Source organism: Vulpes vulpes, chromosome 2, assembly GCF_048418805.1.
Source record: "Vulpes vulpes isolate BD-2025 chromosome 2, VulVul3, whole genome shotgun sequence".
Classification (NCBI taxonomy): domain Eukaryota; kingdom Metazoa; phylum Chordata; class Mammalia; order Carnivora; family Canidae; genus Vulpes; species Vulpes vulpes.
The window spans coordinates 36268146-36285841 of record NC_132781.1 but is presented as its reverse complement, the minus strand read 5'-3'; the positions used below and the strand labels follow the sequence as shown (position 1 = coordinate 36285841).

The window sequence follows — 17696 nt, the reverse complement described above, 5'->3', positions numbered from 1 at the left end:
ATATTCAAATTCAATATACATATAAACATACAAGCACACATGTACATAACCAATGAGAAATACACATGCAGGCAAAACTCAGTCCTAATATTGCTAAAAATTAGATAATTCAGGAACTGGCCCTAAAGAGATGGTTTTGTGGGGCACAGAGAAATCATATATGTGTCCAGCTCAAGGTAAACAAGGTAAGTACGACAGCTCCTTTCACCTTCCAATTGTAACAAACGCCTACTTGGTTTTTGTTTCTTTTTGGAATGGAGAAAAGTAATGCCAATGTGATTCAATCATGGACCAAAGCCTTCCAGGCTAGTTTTCAATAGAAGTATTCATAAAGTTTCCGTGATAATTCTTCATGTTCTAAATGCCTAGCATAAAGTAGGCAAATGAGAGCTGATATACAAAACAAAAAGGAAAATGGGTTCAATTTATTCTAGAACTTTCTCTGATTTTATGTGCACAATAAAGCCAAAGTTAAAATTTTAGGTTCTTATACAATCCAATAATAATAATACACACAGTTCATGAATTACTATCAGTATTTAACCCCTTGCTTCAAAGACCTTTCTTCCTATGCAAAAACCATCATTATGAACAAAATTTAAACATGGAAATGCATGGGTGGAGGGGGAAAATCCCTTCTAATCATTTTCAAATGAAAATGATAATCTATAATAATGAAGCCAAAAAAAGCCTGTCTACTTCGAGCAACAAGGAGCAGAGGGCTGAAATGAATACCACAGAAAAGTTTTTCTCTCTTTTTACTCAATTAAGTAATGCGTACTTTAAAGAAAGCAAAATCTTTACAGGCACACTTTAATTTATACATATATCACATGTACTGAGGCAAAAGATGATGGAAATAAACTTTCAGTAATAAAATGAAGCAAAGCGCTAGATAGCCCATTCTAGCAAATTACATACTCATACCCTCCTGCGAACTCTGGCTCAGCACGACCCAAGAGATGTGCAATGAAGTCTGTTTCACAGCAAACATGTATGTGCCGTTCGTGTGGACAGCACCGCAAACCTTCATAAAGTGCAGCACAGTAGCCCTTCTCTTTGCTGCAATCAAGTTCACCAATAAGGATATTGTATGCTCGGAGGACTTTATTTTTGCAATCAGTGCAAAACCTGTTGAAAAGAAAAGCTTCAAAATTAAGAACTAGCTGCATAATTATTTCACGAAACATGTTACACCGTACTAATGACATTCCTCTCCTATATGGAGTGTTAAAAAAAAAATCCTCCAAAAACACGTTTAAAACATACACATGTAAGAGAAATACAAATTTGCGGATTAGAAGAGTAGAGCTGGATCTCCATTTGCAAATGATTCTTTTTTTTTTTTTTTTGCAAATGATTCTTAAATGAGACACATGGACCCAAAAGAATGAGATGGATATATACCTGTTTGTTCACAAAATACACGTATAAAAAAAAATTTGCCAAGGACAAGCATATCTCCATTTCAAGAGCTACTTACTTGTACAAGTCCAAAATAAAACAAAAGGCTACAAACCAGTGACTCAAAGAATCCCTTCTTTCAGCCTCTGAAAATAGTTGCTATCTTCGGTCAGTAAACCTGAGTCCATACTTTGCTACAACATTTTAACATCTCATTAGCTAAACACTGGGAAGAGGGTGGGGGCAAGAAGAACAGGAAAGTGGCACATGGTAGATTTAGTTATTTCCAAAATGTCAAATTTCTTCTTCTTACAAAAAAAAAGCATGTTTTCAAACACAATCATAATATTGACAACACATACACAGAACTGTTGTCTAAACTTCAGTGGCAATAGTGTAGAAGAGGGAAAAAAAGCACAAAACAGAGTGTGAATGTAGAGGATGATGACATTTTCTTTTAGACACCAAACATTCAATTTTTAATTCAAAAATTAAAAATTGGGAAAAAAACAAAAATTAAAAATTGGGCAGTGAAAGAAAAAAAAAATAGAGCCTCATTTCTTTAGCTTTGATATCCTGAAATAAGGAAGAACTGGTCTGATAAAAAAGCCAGGCTCATAATATTAGTAACTGCCTCTCTGAGAAGATTAGCTGTGGTGGAATCAGAAAATTTTGATCTCTTTAATTTTATCTCCCTAGGTGACGTATTCTATTTCAATGGCTTCAGCCAACATGTATACCTCTCACCTCTACAGCTCTTGTTAAGTGTCTGCCCTTGCCTGGGGGACAAACCCACACTGAAAAATGGGGGACACCACAGATGTACAATAGACATGTTAAACTTTCTCTCCAAAACCAAGGGCAACACAAGTGTTCCCTTCTAAACTTAAGAACATCATTCATATAGTCACCCAGGAAGAAAACCTCAGTTAACTCCCAACTTTTTCTCTGGTCTTCTTTTAGGGGTGGAGCCAACTGGTATCAATGATTTCTTACATCTCCCTAGGCTTCTTTCCAATTTCCCCTAACCTGTTTTCAACTGCCTAAACAATTTTTTTTAATGCTTTTTTACTTCTCTGTTTGCATTCTTTCTAGCTTCAATGCATCTCTCGTAAGAAAATATTTTTTTAAAAAGACTTTATTCATTTATTTGAGAGAGAGAGAGAGACAGTAAGAGACAGCATGAGCAGGGAAGAGAGGGAGAAGCAGGCTCCCTGCTGAGCAGGTGGGCTCAATCCCAGGACCTTGAGATCATGACCTGAGCCAAAGGCAGATGCCCAACCAACTGATCCACCCAGGCACTCAGTAACAAAATAATTTTTGAAAATAAATCTGATTATCTCACTCAGCTTAAAGACCTCTCCACTATAAAGTTTCAACTTTTTATTAAGCCCTTCACGGACTTTCTTATCCCACCTCTTTCCAGCCACACGTCCCAAGACTCACCTCTCCCTCATCTTCTCCCCACTCTACCCTGTCCTGTACACACACCACACAGACAATGGACTATTGTGAACATAGCATATGTGTCCCTACTTCTAAGTCTTGTTTCTTCTGCTTTTTCTCCATCCCTCTCCACTTCTTTCTCCATTTGCCTAAATTGTGTCCATTCTTAAAGACATGCCCTTCTGCAATTGCCATACTAGAATTCAGACTTCCTCTGCGTTCCAATATTTGCATTTACACTTCTTACTGTACTTACCCTTACACTGCCACACATCAGCTGTACAAATCTTTCTAAGTACGTTTCTTGAAATGAATACTTGTTAAAATAGAGGCGCTGAGTCTCTAGGGCCATTTAGTAAGTAAGTATAGGCAATAATGTTGACTAGTAAAAATAAAATCACTGTATCACTAATGCTTCGAAAAACAAAGAAATGTACAAAAATTAACACAAAATGGACTAAAGACCTAAACATTAAGACCTGAAAGTACAGGCAGCCCGGGTGGCTCAGCGGTTTAGTGCCGCCTTCAGCCCAGGGCATGATCCTGGAGACCCGGGATCGCGTCCCATGTCAGGCTCCCTGCATGGAGCCTGCTTCTCCCTCTGCCTGTGTTTCTGCCTCTCTCTCTCCCTCTCTCTGTGTCTCTCATGAATAAATAGAAGCTTTAAAAAAAATAAAATTAAAAATAAAAAATTTTAAAAAAAGACCTGAGTACAAAACTCCTAGAAGAAAACACAGGAAGAAAAATTTCATGACACAAAACAGGTGATTTTTTGGATAGGACATCAAAAGCACAGAAAACAAAAGCAAGTAACAAATGAGACTGTATCAAACTTAAAAACTTCTGTGTAGCAAAGGAAAGAAGAGAGTGAAAGACAACCACAGAGAAAATATTTGCAAAACACATACTAGATAAGGGATTAATATCCAGAATATATGAAGAACTCCTACAACATAACAGTAACAAAAAAATTGAAAATTGGGCAAAAGACATGAATAGACATTTCTCTAAAGAAGACAGGCTAACAAATGGCTAACAAGCATATGAAAAGTTGCTCCACATCATCATCAAGGAAATGCAAATTACACATGGTACTATCTTATACTCGTTAGTATAGCCATTATCAAAAAAATAGAAAACAGCATGTGTTGGCAAAGATGTAGAGAAACTGGAACCCTTGACACTACTGTTGCTGAAACTATAAAACAGTGCTATCAATAATGGCAAACAGTATGGCATTTCCTTAAAAAATTAAAAACAGAACTACCGTATGATCCAGAAATACCATTTTTGAATATATATCCAAAGGAACTGAAAACAGGATCTCAAAGATATTTGCACATTCATGTTCATCATGGCATTATTAGAAACAACTACGACATAGGGGCAACAACCTAAATGTCCACCGACAGAGATGAGCGTGGTACACACACAAATGGACTGTTATGCAGCCTTAAAAAAGAAGGAAATTCTGCATCATATGCTACAGCATGGATGAACCCATGAGGACATTGTGTGAAGTGAAATAAGCCAGTCACAAAAAGACCAATACCGAGAATGATTCCGCATATATGAGTTATCTAAAAAAAATCAAATTCATAAAAACAGAAAACAGAACCCTGGTTGCCAGGGATTGGGAGAAGGTTAAGTAAATGGGGAATTATTGTTCAATGGATGTAGTTCCAATCATGTCAGATGAAAAATTCTAGAGATCTACTGTACAACAATGTACATATAATTAACAATACTGTAACGTTCACTTAAAAACTGTTTAAAAAGTAAATTTATGTGTTTTTTTTAACCACAATAAAAAAAAAGTCTTCCCCTTGATGGGGAGAATAGACTTATTGCAGAAATAACAAGTACTTCCATGTTTCCAGATTATAAAAGATAAGGTTATTTTTTCAGGTAAATAAATAAATAGATGTAATACAGCAGCAGTAATAAATCTTAAAATACTATCCCCTTATTTTACTGCTTTAAATCGTCATAGTTTAATGTATCTTTGTGAATAATCCTAAGTATCAAAAGCATAGATAGGGATCCCTGGGTGGCGCAGCGGTTTAGCGCCTGCCTTTGGCCCGGGGCACGATCCTGGAGGCCTGGGATCGAATCCCACGTCGGGCTCCCGGTGCATGGAGCCTGCTTCTCCCTCCCTCTCTCTCTCTGTGTGACTATCATAAATAAATAAAAATTAAAAAAAAAAAAGCATAGATAAATAGCAATTTTAAGAATAAAAGTGATTTTTTCCTGTTTTCAAAAGTAACCTTGCACAAATATTTCTTAAGGCAGAGGCTTCAGTTTCTTAACATCTTATTTCCAATAATGTACTACCATAATACTTAACTGGCTAGTGTTATCAAATCTTTACTTAATAACCCAGTGTGGAGCCCAACATGGGGCTTGAACTCACACCTGAGATCAAGACCTGAGCTGAGATCAAGAGTAGGACACTTAACAGACTGAGCCACCCTGGCGCCCCATCAAATCTTTATTATAAAGTGCTCAGAAAAGTCCACTAAATAATGTGACTGGCTTATTTCACATACCTCAAAAACTCAAACTGTACCTAAAACAATAACTAGATACATAGGAATAACAAGGACCTTGCAAATCTGGCGTGCAAAATTCCTTAATGTGCTTACTATGTGCTAGATACTGTTCTAAGTAAGTATGACTATGTATTGTCCATCCCTGTGACAAATTTAACCCTCCAATTAATTAGTACTATCAATTATTTTTAAGAAAAAAATGGAGGCACAGAAAAGTAACTTGTACAAAGTTATAAAAAAACAAAACAAAACAAAAACCAAAGTTATAATCAGTAGATTATAAAAAAGCAATCTCTCTTAATTGTACTTCTCTCTACCCTTCAGATATTTATCAAACAAACTCCACCTTCTTATAGACAAAAAATATTGCCATTCAAGTACTGGAAGTATCTAGGAACCATTACAGGAAACTCCGAAACAGTAGCTCTTACAACTAGTAATTTATCACTGCAAAAAGCTCTCTTTTGGTGGACCAATTAACATTGAATATAGGGATCAATTCATATTGAAAGAGGAAGGAATCTATAATGGACCTATCTATATAAATATATTTTGTGTCTATATAATTCCTCTTCAACAAAACTGCAAATATTTAACATATCCTCTATTCTCTTGGGTATAATCAACCAAAAAAGGCAAATAAACAAGAAAGTTTGTAACTGAAAATAGAAAAACATCTAATGAACTTAGTATGCAGGTTAAGTCATTACCTCATTCCCATATAAATACCAATCTTGATAACGCGTTTTTATATTCACGTGTTTTCTAGAAGTGTCCCCAAAGTAAGTATGTATATATGTTCCAGGTCAAAGAACAAACAACCACACACCAAATATATGATGTATTTATATTAAAAGAATACAACTCCCTCCAAGAACACCATCTCTAGATGGCTCCCTCACCAGTTTCCTTTCCTACTGCACTCTCCCTCCCTATGAATTTCCAAATGTTAATGACACTTAGAAAATTCCTTTGTAAAGTAGTATTCTGTTTTGTTTTGTTTTTTTTTTAATTTTTATTTATTTATGATAGTCACAGAGAGAGAGAGAGAGGCAGAGACACAGGCGGAGGGAGAAGCAGGCTCCATGCACCGGAAGCCCGATGTGGGATTCGATCCCGGGTCCCCAGGATCGCGCCCTGGGCCAAAGGCAGGCGCCAAACCGCTGCGCCACCCAGGGATCCCTATAAAGTAGTATTCTAAAAAGAATAATGGGGATCCCTGGGTGGCGCAGAGGTTTGGCGCCTGCCTTTGGCCCAGGGCGCGATCCTGGGGACCCGGGATCGAATCCCACATCGGGCTCCCGGTGCATGGAGCCTGCTTCTCCCTCCGCCTGTGTCTCTGCCTCTCTCTCTCTCTCTGTGACTATCATAAATAAATAAAAAAAATTTTTTTAAAAAAATAAAAATAAAAATAAAAAATAAAAAAATAAAAAGAATAATGAAGTTACTTTTTTAGTACATGAACCAGACAAATCCTATTTTTAGGTCTTGACAAACAATTATAGAAGAAATAATTTAAAATATTACTAAATGAAAGCTAATTTAAACTTGAATTTTGAAAATGACAATATGAAATGCTTCTATCATAATAACAAAGAATACTAGAATTTCCAAAGTGAATAAGTAGACTTTACTCAATTAAGTATACTTTATTGGCCTGGAACCAACAGGTAAAAATTACAAAAAGAGGAGATACTGGCTCAACTCAAGAAGGATAATACTGAGAGTCATCCCATAAAGGAACTGCTTATCCTAACATTAAGCTCTGCCTAGCACCAGGTATCAATGGCAAAAATGGAGTGCTATTATATGAAGGAGATGACAGTCAATATGGATGACTCAGAGAGTACTAGGTCACCTTCCAACTATACTGTGATGACATGACCTTTAGACTTACCTGTGTTTTCGCAGATATGTTTCTAGTGTTTCTAAAAGACAACTGGAGTCAATTAAAACTACTTCATCCCTGCATTCTTGGGACATTAGTTCCCATACGTCCATCCAACAACCTCTGCAGAAAGAAACAGGTATTAGAGAAAGAAGGAATATATAAGGGTAAAACATTAAAAAAGGCAGAGTAAATGATTGCTTGATTTTACCTGGCTGTTCCCTGGAAAGGTCCATAATGGAAAATGATCCTACACTTGCTGTCCTTCCTGTGGTCTTCACTACTTCTCTTATCTGTACTTAACTTCTCTGAACTGACACTGCTACTGCTCCCTTCACTGTAGTACAGTATAGTACAAAGCTTAGTGACACTGAGATAATCTGAAGAGATAATTTCTATAGTCTAAATTAAAATCATAAAGTATTTAATACATTTATATTAGTAGAATAAGTTTACAAATTGGTATATAATTACATATTCATTTTAATTATATTAAAATATTACTTAAACATATGCTCATATCTTTATATAAAAATATCTGTTCAACTATTAAGTTTATCTGACACAATTTAACAACATTTACATTTATCAAGATACTTATTAAGATATTAAGCATTTTATGAGCAAACCTACTTGGAATGCTTTAAAGTCAACAGGGCTAAAAAATATTTTTACCTATAAACATGGATCAATCTTCCACAAATTGAAAATTCTAACAAGTTTTGATCTACTTAATGTGGTTTTATATCTAACCCATGGCAACAAAACTGTTATCTACCTTCACATTTATAAGTAGCTAAGAAAAAAAGACACAGTTTAATCAAATCATAGTAAACAAATTTTTACATTTATTAAAACAAAGACAACACACTAAGACGAACACCTTACACAGCCTGTATCAGTAATAAGGACTATATAAATAACTTTTAGAAAACTTATTAAAAACTTCCCAGACTCTCCCTCCCCCATAGGGTTTCAAAGTACTGCTCATGCATTTTGCTTTGTTGCAGATGTGCATTCCAAGATAAATGTGTGTCTATATGCCATTTAATGATATTCTTGGTATGTCATGATTCTGAACACCTGGCTTCTGCCTGTTCTTCTGCAGTCTCACTACAATCTTAGAAATGTGTTAGTTATCTTGGATGCTTGAGATGGAGAAATCTCTGAATCTTTACTTAACCTGCTCTATATAGCTAAGTACCTATTTCTCAACTCCCTGCCACCACTACAGTTCATCTGTACAATTCAGTTCCATATTCCCTGTTACAAGAGCTCAGGTAAGGTATAGCACTCTAATTTGAAACAAAAACCTCAACTACTGCTCTGTCTTCCATGTTCTATCTTCCTACTCTCAACTCCTATATTTCCTTTTTTTCTAATTATACCTCCGTGATCTATAATCTCCTAAAACTGATGAACTCTCAAACTCAAGTTCTCACAATTGAGGAAAAAGTTCATGAAATCAGAGCTAGGGGATGATTATTGTATCATCGGAACATAAGAGCATTAATACTTTTTAAAAAATGCTACAACTCAAATCAAGATTTTATCCACAACCTCTCTAGACTGAACATTTTCATATCACTCCTTCCTTTCAAATGAAGCTTTCTGAAAAAGAAGTCTTTCCACTCCATACTTTCCCTCATAGCTTAATCCACTATGACCTTAGATTGCATTCTCTTTTCTACCCATTCTGATCTGGATTATTTCCACTCAACCACATATTTACTCATCAAGATCACCAATTATCACAGTGTTGCTATATCCACTGAACACTTCTGGGTCCATGATGACTTCAGCAGCATTAAATACAGCTGACCAGACTCCCTTGAAACACTCTTTCCCCTTGGCTTCCTCCTACCTCTCTGGCCACTCTCTCAAATTTCTCTACTGGCTTCTTTTCTACCAATTAACTGAATCCCTCAGCATTCTTCTCTCTACTCTCTCCCTGGGTAGACCTTATACACTATTCTCTAAGATAATCTTCAGTCATCAGCTACAGGCCTATAACTGTAGCCTAGATTTTTCTTCTGGATCTCAAACTTACTCCCAGGCAGCCAATAACTTGGGGTTACTTGCATGAATACAAGAACACTCTCAGGAAGGCTGACCTGGATTGTTGCCATTGAGTAGGTTGAAACCTAATCAATTGTTAACATTTCCCTAGAGAAAGTCTAAACAGCAAAAGGGAGGGAATAACAGTGGGAATATGTAAAATGGAGTGTCAAAGTATCATACGATGGCAGGGACAATCCAATGTGGAGGAGAGGGAGTCTTGGCTAAGCACACTACTCCTTGGTCTGCTATCCATATGGCTTGTGGGAATAACTGCAGCTACCTTAGGAAACAGTGCTCAAGATCAACTCATACTGATTTCCTAACTCAGCAAACAACCTTCTAAAACATTTGGCAAAAAAAAAAAAAAAAAAAAAAAAAAAAACCATTTGGCTTCCCATGTGGTGGAGCTATAGCTGAAAGGGAATGTGAAGTCTGTGGAGGTTTGTTTTTTGTTTTTAAACGGAAAGATAGGAAAACACAGTTGTATGCCAATTTAACAAAAGCAGATAATTGATAAAGCAAGTCAATGAGAACAAGAGGAGAAGGAACCTGGAGCAAAAGTAGAACTGGTCTTTGAAGGAAGGTACCAATGAGCAGATGTGTAAGATATTGAGATATGTTGCTCTTTGGTTCCACAATGAAGATTATTCATAACAAGAAAACCAGAAGGCAAATTTTTTATACTACTACTCTGTGACTTTAGCCAACAGTCATTTAGGTGAACATTACCGTCTAATGAAAAAACTAGACTGAATTTTACATTCAGAAAGTCAGAACTCTAAAGATAATGGTAAATCAGGTATGTAAAATAACAATTTTCTTTCGATATCCACTTTAATAGAGCGTTACTGAAGTGTTCTCACATTTAGGTATCATATATTTTGTGGGTTTTGTCTAGATTCTGATTCTAACAAATCCATGTAAAAAAAAAGACACTTTTAGAGATAACTAAGAAAATCCGAACTGTGTATTAGATTATTATAGTTGATTCTGTTAAGTGTTGTAATGGCACTGTCATTATGAAAGAAAATGTCCATGTATTTGGAGATAAATGTGGAAATATGTAGAAGTAAAAAAGTGGGACTTGTTTTAAAATACTTCAGCAAATTAAAAAGATGGATAAATAAAATGAATGTGATAAATCTTGATACTACTACTGAATCTGAATGAAGATATTTGGGGGGGGGCAGGGGCAGTTCTTGAATAGTCTCTCTACTTTCCTATGTGTTTGGCAGTTTTCACAAAATTTTTAAAAAATTTTGTTCCTGACTATAGGAAAACAAACTTGTTAATAGATTATTAATATACCACCACTCAGTCATTCAAGTCTTTTATCAGGAAGGAAAAGGTCTATACAATAATGGTATCAACACTACTAATTAGATATTAAAAAACTGACTTTTAAAAGTAATCCAGTATTATTTCATATCATTTCATTCTCTTTATTTTTTATTTTTTTATTTTTAAATTTTTTTTCATCTCATTCTCCTTAAAACACAAGTTACTTCTTAGAACCACTCCCCTTCAAATTCCATGGCTTTTCCTTACTACCCCCTAACCTCAAGCAATTTTGTAGGGGGGGGGCAAAGGTAACAATATGCTGGGAGATGAGGACAAAAGCAGCCTTGGGCATTGTACCACACCTAACCAGAACAAAACTGCAAATTAGTTACATAAATACACATTGCTACAACTGATCCAAGACCTTTTTTAAATCCCTGATAAATTATTAGGGAGACCTAGAGATAAGAAAAACAGGAAAAATAATTTATACATTAAAACTATTATACAGATCAAAGAATGATATCACTACTTTGAAAAACTTAATATTGTCTAAATAAATTTCCATAAAGATCTCAACTTCCTTCCTCTGAAACATATTGAATATAAGAAAAAAAAACTTCAAAAGAAAAATCAAATCTATATTGAGACACTACACAGTCTCTATGCAAAAAGGCCTCATAGAATCAGGACAGATTTATTTTAACCTATGTTATAGTGTAACTAATTAATAAAATAAAACTAGCAATGTTTTTTTTTTCTTTTTACTAAATACGATCAACATTTATAATCTTAACAATTACAAAGCATCTTGTCGATTCTACTTACCCCAAAGGTTTTGGTTTGTGCGTATCTAAGGAGTGCAACTGACATCTCTTGTTCTTTTTACTTTTTGGAATAGCATCTATCATGTCATTTAGTTTGGACCTAAACAACAACAAAAAAATCATTACAAGTTTGTTTAATATTTCTTTTTCTTTAGAATTTTCAAAATCTCTATTTACTACCTTTTAGTGTGAAGTGTAAAGTATTACAGACCTATCACCTATCTTGAAAATTTCTCATCAAACAAATTCTAACCGAGAAGAATCTGTACACCTGTCTTCTCCCATTCCATTTTCAGTCTGTCAATGTTTGAAAGAGACCTGTTCTATTCAACATACTCATTTCCCTAGACTGCATCTGTCTCATTCATCCCTATATCTGTACTACATCTAGCAGTGTGCCTGACACTCAAATATTTTATGACTGATTTGCTACCTCTCAGCCATCTTCCCCGGTTCCAACAATATCTAAATAAACACTATCCTCGGGCAGCCTGGGTGGCTCAGCAGTTTAGCACCGCCCTCAGTCCAGGGTGTGATCCTGGAGACCTGGGATCAAGTCCCATGTTGGGCTCCCTGCATGGAGCCTGCTTCTCTGCCTCTCTCTCTGTGTCTCTCATGAATAAATAAATAAAATCTTAAAATAAATAAATAAATAAATAAACTTTATCCTTGATGATGAGGAGCCATTAACAGAAATTGTATGCAAATATAGAAATGCGTACAGCTAATATCCACACCCTATATCCAATCAGCAAAGCCTGTCAACTCTAACTTTTGAATATGTCCAGAATTATATCACTTATCACCTCCACCATTACCATCCATGTCCAACTCGCCTCTCTAGCTTAACCAAGTGCAATCGTTGATCTCCCAGATGGTTTCTTTGCTTCCCACCCTTTGCCTTTACATTTTAGGCTTCACTCAGCAGCTAAAATGATCTTTTCAAAACAAAAATCACATTATGCTCTCTGTCCAAAAATCTTCCAAGGTTTTTCTCAGGCAGAGTAAAAATCCTACGTTTCTATCACCACCTCTAAACAGAAAATCCGAGGGTTTGGTCTTTAGACCCCTTCTCTTTTCCTATTTATATTTAGTCTTTGTGTGTATACATATAATTTATACATAGTTCAGATACTATATACGTGCTGATGACATGAATTTTTATCTCTAGAGCAGACCTCCTTGAACTACACCTGGATGCCCAATTGGTATCTCAAACCTTAACACATCCAAAAGCGTGTTCAGCAAAACTGCTCTTCCCATACTTACCCAACTCAATAAATGGAAACCACTGGTCTTATTCTTTAGATCCCAAATCTGAGAATCATCTTTGATGTCCTCCTCTATATCCAATCTATCCAAAATCTGAGTGGCTCATTCCTCAAAATATACCCAGGATCCAACCATTTCTTATTATCTATGACCACAATACTAGTCATCATTATCTCCTGCATGGATTATTAAATACTCTTTCTCTCCCCTTCCACTTAGTCTCAACACAGAGGTCAAAGTAAGCCAAACTTTAAGTCAGACCATGTCACCCCTCTGCTCACAACACTTCAAAATCTTCCAATCTTACTCAAAAAAAAAAAAAAAGTTCAGGATGGCACTACATAAGTAGGACTTTTATTATTCCTCTGATCTCATTTTGCTTTTTGTTTTTTTTAAAAAAGATTTTATTTATTTACTCATGAGAGACATAGAGAGAGGCAGAGACACAGGCAGAGAGAGAAGCAGGCTCTATGCAGGGAGCCTGACATGGGACTTGATCCCGGGTTTCCAGGATCAGGCCCTGGGCCGAAGGCAGCGCTAAACCTCACTGAGCCACCCGGGCTGCCCTGATCTCATCTTTTATTAGTGTTCCCTTCAATCACCTGGCTCCAGCCACATGGCTTCCCTACCGTTCTTCAAACATGCCAGGCAAATTTCAACCTCTAAACCTTTACACTTGCTCTTCCTTCTCTGCCTTCTCCCAGATATCTACAGTTTGCTTATTCACTGCAAGTCTATACTCAATGTCATTTTATCAGAGAAGCCTTCCTTGACCATCCATCCTCCATATTAATTCCACCCATCCATTCTCATCTCCCTTACTTGTAACTTACCTGAAAAATCATATATTTGTCTACTGCCTGCCTCTTTCCATATCAGAACAAAATGTATAGTCACTGGCACACAGAAGATATTCAATAAAATTACTGATTTTGAACGCAAGCTTCATCCCATCAAATTTAGTAAAAGAGCTACCACTGTCACGAAGTTTAAAAAAATTTAACAGTCATCTTCCCATTGATTAAACTTACCCATGTACATAAAATAAGGTATAAAGCTTCTTTGCATCAGTCATGCAGCTTCGAGTTACAGATAGGACTCCTTTGGGCCCTACTGTCAGGGGTTCAAGTGCGGGATTTCCAGACTCTACAAGCTGGGAAAAGAGGCGCTCCACACTGCGACGACAACCAACACATGGGACAAGCTGAGAAAGTGCACTCAATACTTCACGTGATGTCACCACCATGGCAATACTTAGATCTTGCTGCTTAAGCATGCTATGTCGCTGAGAAAGAGGGAAAGAAAAATGAAGAACAATCCTTAAGAAAGACATAAAATTTCTCTTCATTACTACTTCTGGTTCCTGTCTTTGTGTAGTAAGTACAATCTGGGCAGGGCTTACCATCTATCTATCTGCAATTGACTTAGAAAAACAAGTTGGCCTTGCTTGCACTGTACTGAGTTTACTCCACAAAGCCCTCTATTCTAGCATCTAAGGTATCAAAAACTCTGCTTAGGATGTCAGGGCTAAGCAGTACGTGCCCCAGCATAGCAAAAAGCAGCCCTGCTTCAGGAAATTTAGTGTTTGTTCAATGAGTACTAAGCTTAGTACACTCTCTTGAAATAAAAAATTTTAAACAAAGAAAAAAATAAAGATGGTATGCAGCTTTACCACGTCTTCCTCTCAATTTTTAACAACACACAATGGTTAGCTACAGGAATCAAGTTAGGATGGTGATAATATAGAGCAGCAATTCTCAACCTGGAGGTATGGACAGGTGGGTTACGGATTAGTGGGAGAGAACAAGGCCTATCTTACCTATGTAGAAGCCTGCAGTGAGTAACTAATATGGTGGTACATATGAATGTTATCTGTTGTCTATGACAAGTAGAAAAATGACTGAGAACCACAGCTGTAGAGAAATGGGCAAAACTCTAGTAAATAATTTCTATCTAGATGAAGTTATAGTTATACTACAAATAGTGTTTCCAGCTTTACAAAAAAATATGGGTAAGTAAAATACTCCCAAGAATTCTCTCACATTTACCATTAACCTTTCATTCAAAGTTTTCTACAAAAGTAGAAATAGAATTTTGAAGTAAAGTTAACAATTTACCTTCAATTATCTTGATTACATACAGGGTTTTATAAAGTATCATACTGCTTAAAAAATTAAATAAAAATCATGGAGTTCACAGTATAGTTTTTTTAGTTTTTGTTTTTTTTACTTGAACAATCTCTACAGAAGAAAACCAACAAGTTCTCAATGAAAAGCTGTATACCCTATCTTTTAAAAATAAGGAAAGATAGCTTGGTGAAATTAAAGCTGTAGGGACATGTAAAATGATAACCCCACCAAATCTCTTTTTTTAAAAAAGATTTTATTTATTTATTCACGAGAGACACAGAGAGAGAGGCAGAGATATAGGCAGAGGGAGAAGCAGGCTCCATGCAGGGAGCCCAATGTGGGACCCGATCCCGGGACCGCAGGACAGGCGCCCAACTGCTGGGCCACCCAGGAGTCCCACCACCAAATCTCTTTCACATAACAGGCACATAAATGCATTCACTGTAGCAGGGTGCCTGAGTAGCTCAGTCAGTTAAGCATCTGTCTCCGAGTTGGCCTCCCTGCTCAGTGAGAAGTCTGCTTCTCCTCCCTCTGTGCATGCTCTCTCAAATAAATAAATCTTTTTAAAAAATGTATATATTCACTGTAGCAATAGTAAAAGAAAGCAATTTCAGGGCAATCTTAAGATCTAAAGAGCCCTAGGTAAAATGAAATTAATATTTAAAGCTAAAATTTTAAATGACTCTTCAACATACACACACACACACATTTAAAACATTGATTTTTAAAAATATTACCTGAATAAACTGCTTTAGTTGTGCACCATTATTTTGATGCCCATCAAGATTTAACACATTGTCAGGAAATTCCATCACCATCTTAATATGCAAAAGAATGAAAATCAATTATTTTATTTTCTTTGAACACATGCTACAGACTATTTTATAAACCCCTAGGACAGAAATAGGTCCCTAAAGCAGGATTTGCACATCCCAGTCCCACCCCCTGTTGAAAGAAGTTAAAACTACCACCACCACCACCGTCCAAGTTATACAAGTTTCTAAAGCCAGAAATGGTATAGTCATTAGAAGCAAGGACACTGAAGTCAGGGAAACAAGAGTTCAAATCCCAGTTCCACTACTTATAATCTACATCAGAAGTCTGGGCAAGTTACTTAACCTGTTTGACTTTCAGCTTCTTCATTTGTAAACAGAGATTAAGTAATAATGTTTAATATCTCTCAGAGTAGGTTGTGAAGATTAAATTATGTTTAAAAGTGTTTGTTGCAGTGGCCCATAATATTTAATAAGTAAAATAACCTGATATTTTATATTAAACATACATACTTTTAGTTATTCCTCTTAATTATGGAATACAGTAAATTTTATATTGCAAATGGCCATATGCATATGGCTAAATATGGCAATATATGACAATATATGACATACTCAGACATCTATGAACTACTCAGAATAGTACCTGGCACATACTAAATGTTTGCTCTAATTAGGAACAAAAACAGAGCTATTTATTCAATTATCAAAATTCCCTTGGGTGCCTGGTGGCTCAGTTAAACATCTGCCTTTGGCTCGGGTCATGATCCCAGGGTCCTGGGATCAAGTCCTGCATTGGGCTTCCTGCTCAGCGGGGAGTATGCTTCTCCCTCTACCCCTTCCCCCTGCTCGTGTGCGCTCCCGCGCGCTCTCTCTCTCTCTCTCTTTCATACTCTCTGTCAGATCAATCAATACCTTAAAAAAAAAAAAATCCCTACCAGAGGAAGAGGGATATAAAATTCAAGGATGTTTCTGCATATCAGATAATAGGGAATTACTAATTAGCACATTACTGATCTGTGACACCACTGATTTTAGAAAAGTACAGTGGTTACATACCACTAGGAAAGAGCCTTTATAACTGTTAGATGTCACCAAATAAAAGAAACATTCCAATTTCAAAGATGTTAAAATGTGAGGGCAAAAACAGTATGCCCTTCAAAACAATGAAATAAAGTAACACATTTATATCTTAACTAAAAACATTGTTAAAAGTATTAAACATACTGTGCTAGGACAAACTTCTATTTCCAGATGACAAGGACCAAAAACTCCTACATACCCAAAGAGTGAAGTCATGATAAAGAGACCCATTTGAGGCAAAAACACAACACTAAAAATACCCCAACCAGTTGAATATGATCTTAAAAAAATTCCTTCTTCACTAACCGGCACCACAAAGACCTTCTTTTTTTTTAATAGAAGTGATCATTCTTTTTCCTCCACATTATAAATGACAGCTCTTATACATGCTTGCTCTAACAATAAACTAAGGACTGGACAACAAATACAAGTAATAGATCTTTCCTTGATTTGATAAGGGGGGAATACAGGATGTGTGAAGTAGAGAGAAGGAAATACCAGAATGGATAATGATGCAAATATCAACTCAACAATCTAGGACTCCACTGTATTACACAGAACCAAAAACTGCATGTACAAAATGATTCAAATGTTTCTATTTGTGTATTTTCTTAGAGAAAAAGATAATACAAGATATATTAGATGTAGCCTATCTCTGGGCAGTGAAAAGAAAAAGGACTTTTTCCATTATGTGTTCCTACCTTTCCCAAATTAATTACAATGCACATATACTATTTATGACCAGAGAAAAGTTAGTGTTCCCTGCTTCCAATTCTATACTCATTATACCATATTCAGATACATGTTTCCACCTCAAGAGTTTTTATTATTCTGGAAGTTTCTTCTTCCATACACATAGACTATTATGTCCAAATCTCATAGATTTAAGGATCAATTACCCAGTTTTCAGGTTTACTGACTTCTCTCTAGTCTTCCCTCTTATAGTCTTACTAATATCTCTAAAGACTGGTAGTAGTAAT

The 17696-nt window shown here is 36.0% G+C and overlaps 1 protein-coding gene across 5 annotated transcripts in view; it reads right to left on the bottom strand.

The window, feature by feature from the left end:
• The window catches only part of GGNBP2 (gametogenetin binding protein 2), a 33386-nt gene that overhangs the window by 9538 nt on the left and 6152 nt on the right, over positions 1 to 17696 (bottom strand). For 3 of the 5 annotated variants that reach the window (XM_025996081.2, XM_072747652.1, XM_025996082.2), the window contains 5 exons: positions 15598 to 15678; positions 13763 to 14016; positions 11461 to 11559; positions 7300 to 7413; positions 922 to 1131 (listed from right to left, as the gene is read on the bottom strand). In XM_025996081.2, the coding sequence (XP_025851866.1) occupies positions 922 to 1131; positions 7300 to 7413; positions 11461 to 11559; positions 13763 to 14016; positions 15598 to 15678 (758 nt within the window). The remainder of the gene's footprint in view (positions 1 to 921; positions 1132 to 7299; positions 7414 to 11460; positions 11560 to 13762; positions 14017 to 15597; positions 15679 to 17696) is intronic. The other 2 variants (XM_025996083.2, XM_072747653.1) reach the window with 1 other exon arrangement.